The sequence below is a fragment of the Monocercomonoides exilis genome, assembly GCF_001643675.1.
Source record: "Monocercomonoides exilis strain PA203 chromosome Unknown scaffold4-2303458, whole genome shotgun sequence".
Lineage (NCBI taxonomy): Eukaryota > Preaxostyla > Oxymonadida > Polymastigidae > Monocercomonoides > Monocercomonoides exilis.
The window spans coordinates 1,357,896-1,373,682 of NW_027150549.1; the positions used below are offsets into that span (position 1 = coordinate 1,357,896).

At 33.6% G+C, this 15,787-nt stretch overlaps 2 protein-coding genes across 2 annotated transcripts; one reads left to right on the forward strand and one right to left on the reverse strand.

The window, feature by feature from the left end:
• Nucleotides 1–734: 734 nt before the first annotated feature.
• Nucleotides 735–6,661, forward strand: MONOS_13602 (kinesin 3; the record flags this gene model as incomplete). The annotated part of the gene is made up of 10 exons (XM_067866318.1): nucleotides 735–740; nucleotides 871–1,013; nucleotides 1,103–1,160; nucleotides 1,219–1,695; nucleotides 1,793–1,928; nucleotides 2,070–2,237; nucleotides 2,639–3,568; nucleotides 3,758–5,299; nucleotides 5,422–5,729; nucleotides 5,915–6,661. The coding sequence occupies 10 exons, from the start codon at nucleotides 735–737 to the stop codon at nucleotides 6,239–6,241; spliced, it is 4,095 nt and encodes a 1,364-aa protein (XP_067734769.1). The 3' UTR covers nucleotides 6,242–6,661.
• A 122-nt stretch (nucleotides 6,662–6,783) lies between these two features.
• On the reverse strand, nucleotides 6,784–8,400 carry MONOS_13601 (putative haloacid dehalogenase-like hydrolase). Its single transcript, XM_067866317.1, has 7 exons — nucleotides 8,197–8,400; nucleotides 8,078–8,149; nucleotides 7,908–8,027; nucleotides 7,775–7,857; nucleotides 7,628–7,725; nucleotides 7,386–7,575; nucleotides 6,784–7,202 (listed from the first exon to the last, which is right to left on the reverse strand). Exons 1-7 carry the CDS (start codon nucleotides 8,336–8,338, stop codon nucleotides 7,035–7,037), a joined length of 873 nt encoding a protein of 290 aa, XP_067734770.1. The 5' UTR covers nucleotides 8,339–8,400; the 3' UTR covers nucleotides 6,784–7,034.
• Nucleotides 8,401–15,787: the final 7,387 nt, after the last annotated feature.

Genomic DNA, 15,787 nt, shown 5'->3' on the forward strand with positions numbered 1-15,787 from the left:
AGGAAAATAATTTGATCAACAATTATTTAAAAAAGCATTTGTTAAGGATGTTGCTCAGTGAAATAAATGGTGAAATTTTGTTTTAAAGAAAATGTGATTTTATTCTATATCTTGCAGATTTTCACCATGGAATATTCCTAAAGCAACACATCATGGAATCTTTTAAATTTATTGATTTTGAGTCAAGAAGAATTTCTCAAGATTTAAAATTATCATATGGAAATGTCTATGTTATGTTAACTATTGAAAGAAGCAAAAAGATATTCTTACATTTTTCTTTCTTTTTTTCAGAATTCTTACAAGACCTGAATTTTGAACTGCGCAATCCAAAACACATCTGCTATTGTTATTATCTACTTATATAAAATTTCTTTTTTCTTTACTGTAGAAAAATTATCTTTTTAACAATTTATTACCTTGAAAATTACTTTGTTTGAAACAAATGACACATTTTGCATCAAAAAATGATCCAAAAATATTCGCATACGTCTGTGATTCAGAAATAGATGTACATTGATGATAGTATTTTCATAATATTCTTTTCATTTCAAATCGAAGAAACAATGCAATTTGGAAATTATTTCAATACTGGTATAGATAAACGAATTTAAACTCATCGTTTTAACGTATAGAAATTTGAGCATATATTTTTATCGGAAGTTAACAATTATTTGTTTTTCCTGTGCTTGTTTTTTCGTTTCTCTGAGAAAATATCAGTTGTTGTTCATATTTCAATGGAGGTTATTTGAGTTTTTCCACAAGAGAATAAATAAATAAATAAAATCTCCCAATTCTCATCAATCACAAATTTTTATTTGTTTTCTTTATTTTTCCACTTTTATAATAGATTTTCCGTTGTTTAAAATTAAGGGGCTTTCAATTTTTTTCAGAATGTCCGATTCAGTTTTAGTTGCAATTCGTGTGCGCCCCTTGAACAGTAAAGAAAAATCTGAAAAATGTACCGAAATACAGACAATAACGGGAAATTCAATATCAATAAAGGATCCAGAAACGTACTGCTTTTTATTTTTATTAAAGAGAAGTTTTTTCGTTAATATTTTTCTGTGGAATTCAATTGCTCGCATTTTATTTATTTAATAAGTGGAAAATCAAAAACATTTGCATATGATTATGTTTATGGCCCAACTACTCAACAAATAGTTCGTATTTTTTGTTTTTTAATTATCTTTTCTTTAACTTCAATTTTCTTTTTCAAAGGATGTTTATAATGACCTAGGACTTCTTTATCTTGAAAATTGTTGGTCTGGCTATAATTGTACGCTTTTTGCGTATGGTCAGACAGGCTCGGGAAAATCTTATTCAATGACTGGAAATTCAACCCCACAGGAAGATCGAGGCATCATTCCTCGTGGATGTGAAGAAATGTTTAAAAGAATTGAATCCACATCTTCTGATACAGTATCATATGATGTAAGATGCTCATATTTGGAAATTTACAACGAGAAATTATCAGATCTTTTGGATCCGAAAACTTCAAAAACAATTAAAATTAGGGAGTCTACTACAAAGGGAATATATGTGGAAAATGCATTTGAGCCAAACGTGATGTCATATGCAGACGTTGACAAGCTGCTTAGCGATGGAAACAAAGCAAGAACCGTTGCTGCAACTCAAATGAACGCGACAAGTTCAAGATCACATTCTGTCTTAACAATATATTTCACTCGGTGCGAGGTTTGAAATACAAAAGTTCCTTCAATTTTGAAATTTTTATGTTCAATGTTGTTTTTATCCTGTTGAATGTTTCAATAACAATGTCTTTTCTGACTAGATTATAAGTGGAAAGAAAACGCAAAAAGAATCAAAAGTGAATCTTGTTGATTTGGCTGGAAGCGAAAGGCAATCAAAAACAGGAGCCACTGGCCAAGTTCTTCAAGAAGCATGCTCAATAAATAAAAGCTTATCAGGTTATTTCAATTTCATTCAAAATTCCATTGAATAAAATTATTTTAACATTATGATTATATTTTTTATTCAAAAATTAATTCATTAATAACACCATTTCTTTCTCTTGCATGGCTTCTCCGACACTGCTGTGGTGCGCCTAGCGCTGGGCAATGTGATAGCGGCGCTGGCTGACCAGGCGAAAGGGAAGAACACGTTTGTGCCTTACAGAGACTCCATCCTCACGAGGCTGCTGCAGGAGTCACTTGGCGGGAATAGCAAGACCATTATGATCGCTGCCATGTCGCCTGCGTCATCCAACTACGACGAAAGTGTGCTTTTAGTGAGCCGGAGAGGGGGAGAATGAGGGGAAGAAAGAGGGGGAGAAGGAGAAGGAGGAGGAGAGAGGAGAGTGAAATGAAAGGGATTTAGAAATAGGAAATTATTGTAAGCTTTATTTTTTTATTGAAAAAATGGTTGTGAAAGCAATCAAAATGGAATGTTGAACCATTCTTAAGCTTAGAAAAGAAAATGTATTTCAATTCACAACTTCAATCTTTCTTTATCTGTTTCTTTTCATACATAAATTTCTTTCAATTGACTCTTCAATTTATTTATTTTTAATATAATCTCTTTCAAATAATTTCTTCTTAACATCTTTTTCTTTTCTTTTCTTTTCTTTTCTTTTCTTTTCTTTTCTTTTCTTTTCTTTCATTAATTTTTTTATTTGAAGGTCTTTCAACACTTCAATACGCCGACCGTGCCAAGCAGATCAAGAACAAGCCAGTTGTGAACGAAAGTGAGACAGACAAGCTGATCAAGTCTCTTCAGGAAGAAGTGGCCATGCTGAAGGCTCAGCTCCAGGCAGCAGGCGGAAGTCTTAGCAGTGGTGCAGTCAATTCAAATGGCCTTCCTGTTGTTTCTGAGCAATCATCAGCTTCTTCTTCTTCCTCTTCCTCTTCCTCTGCTTCTGCCTCATCTTCATCCTCATCCACTGAGAATGCCATTGATGCCGACACACTCGCCTCTCTGCAAGCCGCCGCCGAAGCGCGCCAGAACGAGCTTGAAGCAGAGCTCGAGGCAAAGCGGCTGGAGCTGGTGGAGTCGCAAAAGGCGAATGCCGAGCTGGAGCAGCAGCTGGCGAAGGAGAAAGAGCGCCTGGCGGAGCAGGAAAAAGCGCTGAGTGTGGTGCAGACGACGACAGCAGCAGAGAAAGAGCAGCTGGCAGAGAAAGCAGCTGCACACGCGGCGGCGCTGGCTGCGCTGGAAGGGCAGATGGAGCAGCTGAAGGCGAAGCAGAAGGAGGACAGGCGAGTGGAAGACGAGCTGAACAAGAAGCAGGAAGAGATCGACGAGGCGAAGGAGATGGCAGAGAAGCTGTCGGACGAGCTGGCGGTGGCGCAGAAGCGGCTGATTGACCTGACAGAGACGGTGGAGGAGAAAGTGGCGCGAGCAGAGATGATGAAGAAGAAGAGGGAAGAATACTTGGAAGACTTGGGCATCTCTTTGAATGAGATGGCAGACGCGCTGCGGATGAAGGACTGCCCGCAGCTGCGCAATTTGGCGCCTTGCAGAGACCAGGATGGATGTCTGGTGTATTTCCTGAGTGACGGCGTGACGAAGCTCGGGAGCACAAAGGAGGATTTGGCGAGTGCTGGAGGAGGTGTGAAGGAGGGAGGAGGGAGTGAGAACGAGAAATTATGTTGGAATAAAAATTAATTTTGAATTGATATGATTTTATTTATTTTATATTTTCTTTCTTTCGTATTCTTTTATTGTGAACTTAACTAACTTCATTACTATCGTTATTCATTAATTTTCTTTTAATACTCCCATATTTTATCTCTTCCAGCGCCAAGCAAGAAAATCGTCGTGAACTCATTAGGAGTCGCACCTTTGCACTGCACATTCGAGTGGAGCAAGAAGCGAAGGAGCGTCTGCTGGCTTGTTCCTGCCGACGGGCAGCGTGTTCTGGTGAATGGCGAATGGGTTACACAGAAGAGACAGCTTAACCACGGAGACAGACTCATCATTGGCTGGTCGGTGATCCTGCGCTTTCTGCACCCAGACGCTACTGCTGCTTCTACTTCACCAGCAGCTGAATCTGCTTCGGCTTCTGCTTCTGCCTCTGCTTCTGCTTCATCGTCATCATCATCTGATTCTTCCTCTTCTTCTTCTTCCTCTTCTTCTTCAGAGCGATCAGTCGAAGACGAGTTATCTCTCTCCGCAGAAGAGACGTTCTATTCAGTGATCGATGCAGAGCTGGCTGTGGCACGGGGCAAGTGCCAGTCAGTTGCCGAGTACCACAAAGGCGGGTCTTCGCTGCAGAATCTCGTGCAGATCGACTCGATGATCGACGAGGCAAACGAGCTGGCGGCGAAGATGGGGCGGAAGGTGAACTACGGCATGGACATTGTGGAAGGCGGGCTGAATGCGCGGGTGAGGGTGAACTCGCATGAGGTTGGGGAAGTGCAAGAGTGGGGGGTGGCAGAGCTTGAATCGCGGCTGCCACTGATGCGGGAGATGCTGCATGTGAAGCAGCAGCTCATCAAGAAGGAGAAGGAGAGGAGGGACAGGCACAGGAGAGAACAAGGGTGTGGACAAGAAGACAGAAGACAAGCACCACAAGAGCAGAGAACAGACATGTGCAGCTCATTCCCTGCCCAGCGCCCAGGGCAGATGAGTCCTCCTCCTCCTCCTCAGCAGCATCAGCAGCAGCCACCACAAAGCGGACCAGGTGCGCTGGCATATCCAGCAGACAGAGCGTATTTGGCTGAGCCGCCAGCATCGCAGATGGGGTTGTCCTATCCAGCACAGCGTGTGCCGCTTCCGTCTGCGGCGAAGCTGGCGATGTCGAGTGTCCCAGTTGTGGAGAAGTTTACGATTCGGTCGGTTCCACAGCAGATCTTTGACTTGTTGAGGATCAAAAAGAAAGAAAAGAAGCAGAAGCGATGTGGAAAGTTTGGCGAGAGAGGACGAGGAGGAGGAGAAGAAGAAGTTGAAGCAGAAGAAGAATGCTGCTTGAACAGCGATTCGGTGCGTTTCGATGCCGAAGCCGAAAGTGAGGACGAAAGCGAAGACGAGAGCGAAGACAGTGACTCCGACGGGGAAGCAGTGCTTGTGGAGGACGGAGACGATGCAGAAGATCCTGTTCTGGACAGTGTGGATGTGAACCTGTCGCTCTGCGAAGATCCGTTTTTCAAGCCGCCGCAGGACTTTCTGCTGGGAAAGATGACACTCCCGCTGCGGCTGCTGCTGCGAACAGGGTTTGTCTCGGGCTCGTTCTTCATTGTGGAGCCTGAGGGGTTTGTGGTGCCTGGGCTGGAGGCTGAAATGAAGAAGAAGAACAAGAAGAACAAGAAGCAAGTGGGGAAGAAAGATGAGAAGGAGCAAAGTATGTGTTATTGTTTTTGTTGTAGTTGTGTAAATATTTATATGATTTCTTCTTCTTCTTCTTCTTCTTCTTCTTCTTTATTTATTTATTTATTTGAAAATCAAATTTTAATGTGATTTTAGAAGAGAAACGCAATGCAGGTATTCTCACGATGTCTATGAAGATGACGCAGAAGCACAGCTATGGACAAGAAGGGTCGTATGCAGCAAGAGACGAAGAAGAGAATGTGCCTGTGATGAGCGTGGAAGTGGCAGCTGGGCCGAACAAGAAGAAGAAAGAGAGAAGAGTCGATCTGAACGCGATCAAAGGGAGCAGCATTGTTGTGAGGCTTGATTTGTCTTCGATAAGGCTCGACAATGAAGACTTAAAAGGGTTGGAAGACGTGTCTGTTCGCTTTGCTTTCCCTGATGGTGTCCAGAGAGTTGTGAAGGTGTGAATGAATATGTAACATTCGTCGAATTGTGATGCTTAGCAGAGGAGTAAGTTGTGTCATTTTTGATTTTTTTTTCTTTTCTTTTAAATATCATTTAAAATTTATTGTTGAATCTTTTGCTGTTAATTATTTATTTGATTACAATCATATCTTTCATCCATTTGAAAAACAATAATTCCCAGTGTGAAAGCATAAACGAGAAGGATGTGAAGCTGACGTGGAAGCTGAAGACGGAGTTTCCTCAGTTTGACGATGAGACAGCGCAGTTTTTCCAGTCGCACTTGATGGTGATTGAAGTTCTGGGCCATTTCCCGTACGGATATGCAGAGAAAAAGAGAGCAGAACAAGAAGAAAGAGGAAGAGAAGGGGGAAGAGGAGAAGGAGAGAGAGGGCAAGTTGCACAGCTGCAGAGGATGCTGAAGATGAAAGAGGACGAAAATGAGAGGTTGAAGGAGCATAACGAACAGTTGATGAAGATGCTGAATCAGTTGAAAGGAACTAGGAATTAGAGAGATATCCCACTGAGGATATGGGATTGTATTCTAAAAAATGAATTTGTTTCAAAGAGAGAAAGAGAGAGAGAGAGAAAAGTAATTTTATAAGATTGCTGAATTTTTTACATGCAAATTGAACCGGTTCTCTGTTAGCAGCGAATATGGAAATTAAGCAGAATTATTTTTCATCACCAAAAACTGTATTTATTTGATTTCACAGAAATGAATAAAGGATATCTGTTCTATTAAAAGATAAGCACCGTTTTTAATCCTTTTTGTTTATTTATTTTTTTTCAGAACTTTTTTCTGTTGTTGCTATTTCTAATTTCATTCACTTTGAATACATATTTTATCTTCTGCTTTTATTTTCCCAATTCACTTTTCTGAGGATAATGTTCGTCTCGTGGCAACATCAGACTTTCTGAAACCCCTTTTTCTTTTTGCATTCTTGAGAAGTTAAAGCTCAAAGCTAATCAATCAACCAATCACCGTTCATTATTTATAGAATTTGAGTAAATTACAAAAGGAAAAAAAATATTCAATTTGTTTTGGTTTAGTCATGATACTTTTTTAAAATCATTCATAAAAAGTGTTGAAAACACATACTAACAATTGTAATGAATTGATCGTAATGGTTAAATACAAAGTATTATACTCATGCTCAACATGCTATTTTAGCAAGTGTAATTCCACATTTTGCAATGGCGTTGCACGAAGGAGATTGTTAAAATTCCAAATGATTTGAATATTGCTAAAGGGCTTAGGAAACAGGGAATGTATTTTCTGTGCCAACAAGCTTTCCCTAATGTCATGCGTCCTCGCTTGCCTCGATTGGATATTTACCTTCAAAAAATATCTCGTTGATGACTCTTCCAACACAGCACTCCATGTTTGACCAGCTCAAAACTCGCTTGGCTGCTTTTTTTGCTTCGTCACATGAATTAGAAGGAGCAAAGCTCAAGCCGCAGTCACGGAGCTAATTGAAGAAATTGAGATACATTGAATAAAATTTGGGTGATAATGATTATTAGTGTTTCATCAGAAAAATTTGTTGAAAAAAAAATGAATTGAAAGCGCAATAAAAATATTGATGATTCCAAAAGATAAATCGATTCGTTTATTAATTAAAACAAGAGATTTATAATTCATAATGACAAACCATTTGAACATCATTCTCTCCATCTCCAATTGAAACAACTTCATCCATTTTGCATTTGAGTCTTTCGCTGCAGAGCCATTGAAGAGCATCGCTCTTTGTTCCCTTTGCAGGAAGAACTTCACAACAAAAAGGAAGATACACTGCAAGTCTGCTATCTTTGGGTATCAGAGCATTCATTTCTGGAAATATTCTGAGAAAAGTTTAATCCACAAAAATTTAAGAAAAAAAAAGAAAGAAAATACTTTTTGGAAACAAGTTCGACTGTTTCTGAAATAAGAAGTTTTCTTGGATGCTCCTCTGCGCAAAGCTTTTTCATTTCATCATAATTAACAATCAAACTCTATAATAACAAAAAGTTACAAAAAGAATTAATATCAATCACAAAGCACCTGCAGAGTTGAGCTTTCAATGTGTCTCATGTGAACATCGTTATTTTTTGTACTGACAACGTATTTTCCTTTGTAAAACAATTCTATATGAAAATATCTTCAATGGAATTGCTGAAGCGAATAATTGTCAAACCAATGCAATACTCATTCTTTTCGCAATACTCAATAACAATATTAATAGCTTCATCAGAAAGTGAAATGCAATGAATTACTTCTCCATTTTCGACTGATGCAATCTCGCATCCGCAAGATCCTTCAAAATGAAAGCTTTCAAAAAAACAATTTTCAAGAAAATATCCATACCAATTGCAAAACAGTTACCAGTTCTTAAGCCATATTTCGCAAATTTCAATGCAACGTCATAGCACGAACGCCCTGTTACAATAAAAACATTCAAATAAACGTATACAAAAGATCCACACCACTACAAAAAACGACATCGACTCCTGCTTCCTGCAGTTTCTGCAACATTTTCATATCGTACTCAGCAACAGTTCTATCATTTCTGTGTAATGTATCATCCAAATCTGTTGCAAATACTTTGTAACGGCAATCCAATGACATTTTAAACAAATTAAAATTTCACAAAAATTAAAATAAATATTTATTTCTGTCAAGTTGATCAAACAAATACAATTAAAAACGCAAAGCCCACATTGGAAATCGAATTTTTTTGCATTTAAATATTTGAAATTTTTAAAAAAATTCAAATTTTGAAAAAAAATTCAAAAAATTTTTTCTCTTTTATACAAAAAATTCGAAAAATCAGCCTTTCAAAAGATAAATGATTATTTCTCTAAAAAGAATTGAAAACAAATGGATACTTGCATCGTGCACTTTTTTTTAATAAAATAACTTTCATTTTGTTACAAACACCGTACAAAGACTTTTAAACATAAAATGAAATTCATGACTTCAAACAAAAAAACAAATAAATAAATTACAAATAAAAAATAATGCTTTATCGTCATTCAATTTTGTTCAAAATATTAACTAGATAAATTATAAACTCAGCTTAACAAAAATGTTTGACAATATTTGAAAACAACTTGAAATAATTGTGGATGAAAAATAATTTAAAAAATCAAAAAATAAAATTATGTGAAAATACTAATGAAATTAAAAATTTGGGGGCAGGGAGGCTCGAACTCCCGACCTTAAGCTTTCCCAGCGATTATGAGACTTACGCGCTACCGGCTGCGCTATGCCCCCTTGTTGCAAAGAGCTGTTGAGAACTGATAATAGCGTATTGCTCATTGTTTGATTTGAATTGTGAATATTTTGAAATTTTATTGAAACATTTTTAATGTTGTTTTTTAAAAATTTTTGTTGAATGCAAATTTTCAAAGCTGAACAACAAAATCACTAAAACAATTTGTTAGCGTTTGATTTGTTGAGTCATAGATCTTTCTTGTTTGATAATAACTAAAAATAGAAATATGTTTTTCACTCGTCGATTCATTGGTACTTTCCCAATAGGTGGACATAACCCTTAATAAATATATTTTTCTGTGAAAATCACAATAATTATGAATTAAAAATTTGTTAATAAACTGCTTAACATATTGTATATAGCTCTAATGATCACTTTGTTAAGTATTTTTTGATGCTTTTCAATTTTGAGATCTTTCAAATGAATATATCTTAGGGTTTGAGTTGATAAAAGTGCAACTGAAGTACAATAATATTTGTTAATGTTTATATAAAGCTGTTTCATTAGGTCTATTTTGGTTTTTAGGGTTTTTATTAAGAAAATAATAACCTAAAAAATAACTATTTAGGGTTATGTCCACCTATTGGGATTGTACCGATTCATTGAAGCAAAATGGAAATTTATTAAGGTAGCATATTTTTGGAACTATCCCAGAACTTTCAGAAAACATGCTGTGAACTTAACGATAAGTGATCAGATTTAAAATGATGAAAATGAAATTTCTTTGCGGATATTCAAGTTTATTTTTGTCAAATGTCAATGAAAAGTTTTGATTTACAAAAGTGTAGAAATTTGGATTTGGAGCTTATCTTTTGCAACAACCCCTAAGATGCACATCTCCTTCATTATTTAAACGGATTGAATGAATAATTTGGAGATTTAGATACGCTTACATATTGAGATTTTTTTCAAAAAGTATTGACTCAAATTGAGAGGGTTAATATAAACGATGCAGCGGATAAAATGCAACTAACAATTATCATAATTATCTTTGCTCCTTTTCCAAAAAAAAAGTTTGTTTTACATTGCTACATCATTGCCAAAATTAACCATCTGATGCATTTTTGAGGCATTGTGTTACGAATTATTCAACGAGTTGACTTCCACCCTATCTCTTTCACATGGATTTTCTTCTTACAACAATCTGTATTCTGTGACTTCTCTATCTCTTCTTGCTGATTCTCCTTTCTTTTTCCTGTCTGGCACCGAAGGAGAAGGAAATTGGAAAAGCAACAGAATGGCAGAGTTTCGCATGACAAGGAGAGAAGAAAGTGGCCAAAGAAGCAACAACTTTCTTTCATATTGCAGCAAATTACGTAAATTCCTGCATCTTCCACAATCATTCCACGTATGATAACAAGCAGGCTTCACCAGATGCGTATGTGCTCCTAATTCTCCAACCAGATGTCAGCGCTGTCTGTGACGCAGAGATCATAGCCATCAAATGTTGTATGTCTGATGATTGAGAACGTATGGTTGTTGAATCTTCTATGTCTGAGTAGGATTATGAGCTTCAGACGCTTTGGCGATTGTGTGGATCTTGTGTTCAATGTGATGGTGAATAGTTCACTCTACGTTATCTTACGAACAAAAAAGAAAGGAAGCACTAGGATTTGCAGCTCTGGTAAAAGTGGTGGCGGAGCAAACAACACATATAAAAAACTCATCGCAATCATTTTCGTTGGAATCATTTCCACTTCAGCGAAAGCACAATTCAATAATCAAATGCAATAAAGGCACACTACTCATCTTGAAGAAATTGAAAGCGAGTTCAAGATTCATTTGCATATGATTCTGTATTTGAGCGTCATTTTTGCAGGAAATCTTTGGTAGAGTCCAGCATTGACGTATGGCTGATAAAGGAGCTTGGACGAATAGGAAAACCTACTAGAAAGAAATGGTAGAAAACGAATGATATTCGTTAGATTACATATGGAAGTACAATCCCAGAGAAGAGGAGAAGATAAAAATATAGAAGACAGTTGCCAATGATAAGAAAGAGAGAAGTTATACTTGAAGGGATGTGAATCCTTAAAATATGTTGATACAATAAATGTTAATGTTGGTGAGGAAGCAGCTAATTGGAAAAATGTATCGAAAAAATGACGAAGAATCAAAAAAGAACGAGTTTAATCCTCAAAGCATCACAACATCGAACCATCTCATACAAACAGTATTTTTTCACTCAGCACATCTTATTGTCAAATGAAGTAGTGCGCATAACTCATTAAACTCGTTTTCCACATTTCCAGGAACAAAAATTGTGAATTAATAAAACAATAATTCAAAATATGAAATTTTAATTATTTTTAAATATTTAATCAAAGGTCTCTGTTTAATCCAATTCCTATACATTTAAAAAGTAAATAAATTCGATTTTTAAATCATTTCAAACTGTTAAACATGAAAAAATTATCATAGAATTTAATTAAAACAATAAATATGGGTATGTGATGAACTTTCAGGTTTATAAGGAAAAGAGACCAAAATTCAACATTGGATTTCATAACATGAAAAAAAAGCGAAAATAGTAATAATGAAAATAAACCAAATAAACTTTTTGCAATGTTATCGATGTGGAAAAAAGAAAGCCTCAACGGAGAATCGAACTCCGGACCTCTTGCTTACTAGGCAAGCGCTCTGCCAACTAAGCCATTGAGGCAACTTGTGAAACCTTTTTAAATTACATATATTTAACAACTACTATTATTTCTTCAAAAATCTTGTGTTTTTACAAAAAAAACTTTTTTTGATTGAAAGAATATTTCTTTAATTTCTTTATTTTTGTGAAATATCTTTTGTGAAAAAGTATTTGTGAAAATGAAATTTGAATTTTTGAATCACAATAAAAATTCCACTCACGAAATTTCATAAAAAAATAAATAGAATAGCAAGAATAAGTATTTTTTTTAATAATGGTGAAATTTGGTGAATTGGAATGAAAATTCAGAGAAATTTACAAATTATCATTTTCTCATGAATTTTAAACAGATGGAACATATTAAGAATTTATGTCATTTCATTTATTGAAAGATAATTTAATAGTTCGAAATTACTAAATTTTAAAATTCTGGGAATAAAAATTTACTGTCTGTCCCAAAAAATGTTGATTTGCCCTTTTTTAATGTCGATCATACCATCAACAATATTTGAAATGCCACCCAATATTCATAAGAGTTCATAAAACTGTGAGTATTTTATGTGAGTTTATCCTTTGAAAAGTTGCTCGTGTTTATAACTTGTGCAGAAATTAATCTGAATTAATATGCCACCTGATATTGTTTGCTTTTTATCTTTTTTATCATATAATTTAGTTGGTAATTATATTTTTTCTATATTTATCAAACAATGCAGTATAAAACAAATTGTTGGTGAAAAACTAATAATGTGTCAATAAATATGAGATTTATATCGAAAAGAAGACCGATATTTTGCAAAAAATGAAAACAGGAAATAGAACTTTATCCCGGCTCTGCAAATGATATGTGCATTGATAGCAAATTAATTTATGATTTCTTCCAATATTTGGCAATTAATTTTCGACTTCACCTATTTTCAAAATGAACATCTGTGTGCAATGTAGTGAAAACTGCATTTTTATGAGAACTTTATTTTGCTGGATCAAAGCTTTTATTGTTTTTATAGACCGTTGATTCGTTGAAATTCTATCTGTCAATATGTATTCAAGCTTTTCAAAAAGATTAATTCTTGGCTATTAAGTTTTTTGTTTTATGTGTTTATTTTCATGCGATTCTCATCTTATTTAAGAAGAATAAAACTTATATATTTTATTTCATATATATAAATTAAGAATCGAAACATAAAACAGCATTCAAATAAATACACGATCGTATTTTTATCAAGAATTTATTTTTCGTTTCATTTTTCTCAACAAAAGCATTTCAGATAAATAAGAATTATCAAATGACAATAAATCAATTGCATAAATATATTCTGATGCACAAATAATTGATTTGTTATATTTAAAGGAACTCAACTGAAACCAAAAAGATTAACAACAAAATTTACTCAGTACATTTCAATAAACTTTGTCAATATCAAGCAAAAACAAAAACTGCTTCAGAAACAAAATTATCAATCCAAATAATCAGAGTTCTTCAAAATCATTCTTTTATTAGGTATCAATCGAGTGAAATTATCAATGCTGAAAATGAAAGTTGAAAAACAATATATGAAGCAGAAAAACAGGTAATATGCAAACTACAAACACTGTAAATTATGCCCACACCAAAAAAACAGCAAAAACTCAACGTTTCAACTCAAAGAATGAATTGCAATTCTCAGTTGGGCTAAAAAATGAAAAATATGGTACGAGTTGTTTTTAATTATCATGGTATGATCGACATTTAAAAAGGACAGATCAACATTTTTTTGGGACAGATAGTATTTTGTTTGTTTGATGGATAAATTTGAAGTATTCGGAAAAAAAAATTAACAAAAAAAAAATAAATAAATAAATAAATAAATAAAAATAAAATAAAATAAAATAGAAAATTTCTAGAATTATTTGCATTTTCTTCTAATGGGGCAAAATATTTCACTTCAGGCATTTTCATTGAAAAATTATACAGTTTTCATTGACTTTTTGAGATTAAAAAACACAATAAAAATGGATTCATTCTTTGACATTCGTAAAATGTTAAAAAGCTTTATGTTTTGATTTCAACAAAGCCTGTTTACGAATATGAAAATCAAATTTATTTTGAAATCTGAGAAAGTGAAATATAGTTATGAGTGAAGCAATTTTTCAATACCTTGTGCAAAGAATGCTTGAAAGTCCATATTTTCCCTCAAAATTTAAAATTATCTCCCAAGTGTTCGTCATTCAAAAAAAAGAGCATCCAAAATTTTTTCAAATAAAATTATGAAGTGATAATCCCTTTTTCATTTGAACCTTTTTCTGGTTTCGAAAAAGCATTTTTGCTTTATGTTTTTTGTTGGAAAACGATACATGAAATAACAATGTCTTCTTTGATAAAAACCTTATTTCGTAAAAACCTTTTCTGATTTAATATCTCATAAGTGTTCATTTTTTATACAAATACAATATCGAAAACACAACAACAACAACAACAACAAAAAAAAAAAAAAAAAAAAAAAAAAAAAATCGTTTTATAATATTGAGTGGAACATAATTCATAAAGCACAAAGTTCTTTATAAAAATTTTCATAATCAGAATAAAGATTAATTGCATCGTAACTGAAAATGAAAATGATAATGAAATGATGTGTTGATTATTATTCAAAAAAAGAAAAATTTATTTCCATATAGGTGATAATTTTTGAAGCCCTAACACTTCTGTCAATATTTTCGTTTTGAATATTTGTTATGAAAATCCATCAATGAATCCTGAAAAGTGATTTATCTATTTAATGATGCCTCAACTATTATATCAAGACAAATTTTTGCTTTTGAAACGAAAGATAAATACTTAATATTTTGAATGAAGATGAAATAGTGAAAGAAAATAAATTTTTATTGTAATAGATACTCTGAAAAAAGTTATGATTTCAATAATAATCACCAATATTGGTGATTATTATTGAAATCATAACTATTTTAAGGAGTGCTGATTCAATGAAGGTTTCAAAACAAATGAAAGGATTTTTTCATTCAAGAGAAAAATGAATGAGAATTATTAAAAACGACGATGTTCGTGGTTGTGTAAATGAAAAAAGAATCTTTGAAAATAACAAAAACTTCAAAGTTGTTATTCATCAATATTCAAATTGAATTCTCAATCCGAAATTTGTGACAGAGATAATATGGATTCAAAGATATTCATCCATTTGTTGTTTATAATTGGGAAGAGATTATGTGTACAAATTGTTTATTTATCACAACAGTTTTTGACACAAATGTTTTTGCTCAAAGATATTTGACGGTATCTTTAATAAGTCTTTTCATTTTTCAGTGTTCTTTTGTTGATTTTTAAGGGATAATTTCTAACCGAAATTTTAGAATGGATAAACATGATCTTATAAACAATCACCCATATCCACAACTTCATAAACAAAAGTGTTTTAATTTTTGAATCCATATTTTCTTACTCAATAATTTCGGTTTGACAATAACATTAGAGTTTTTATGAATGAACACGAAAAAGTTATCTCTCCTTTCTAAGATAATGTCTTCATGTTTATCATCTCTTTCATTGTCATTTGAAACAATTATAATGCTTTCTGCAGAAAAATGAATAACACAACTTCAAAGAAATAAAACTTTCGAAGAAATAACATTCCGAAAATAGTTATGATTTCAAAAATAATTACTTTCATTCACTATACATTTAATCCTTCATTTTTCTTCTTTCTTTCTTTCTTTCTTTAAAACATATGGAATTTTTTAGTAACAATTCAAACTCGAATTAAAGAAAGATTTTCATAGGATGAAAAATATATAATTCATCGTTTTTGAAATTTATCAAAAATATTCGAATTATGAAGAAGAATCGAATGTTTTATTTCATCATTCATTCAATCAATAAACAATTCAGTTTGCGCAAAAAATACCGGACAAGATTGATTTCACAATAACTGCTTGAGGAATAATACTGACAATTTTCCTCAAAATATATCTCATCAATACAAACTCATTTGATTCACAAAACTTTCAAAATAGCTTCATTTGTGTACAGAAATAAATTATTATAAAAATCTCGGAGAAATTGGATTTTGAGTTTCTCAGAGTTTTTAATTATCATTTTTTTCTGAGCATTAACAAGGAAGTTATGAAAGTTTGATATGGGTCATTCTTTTTGAAAAGTCGCAAATGTTTA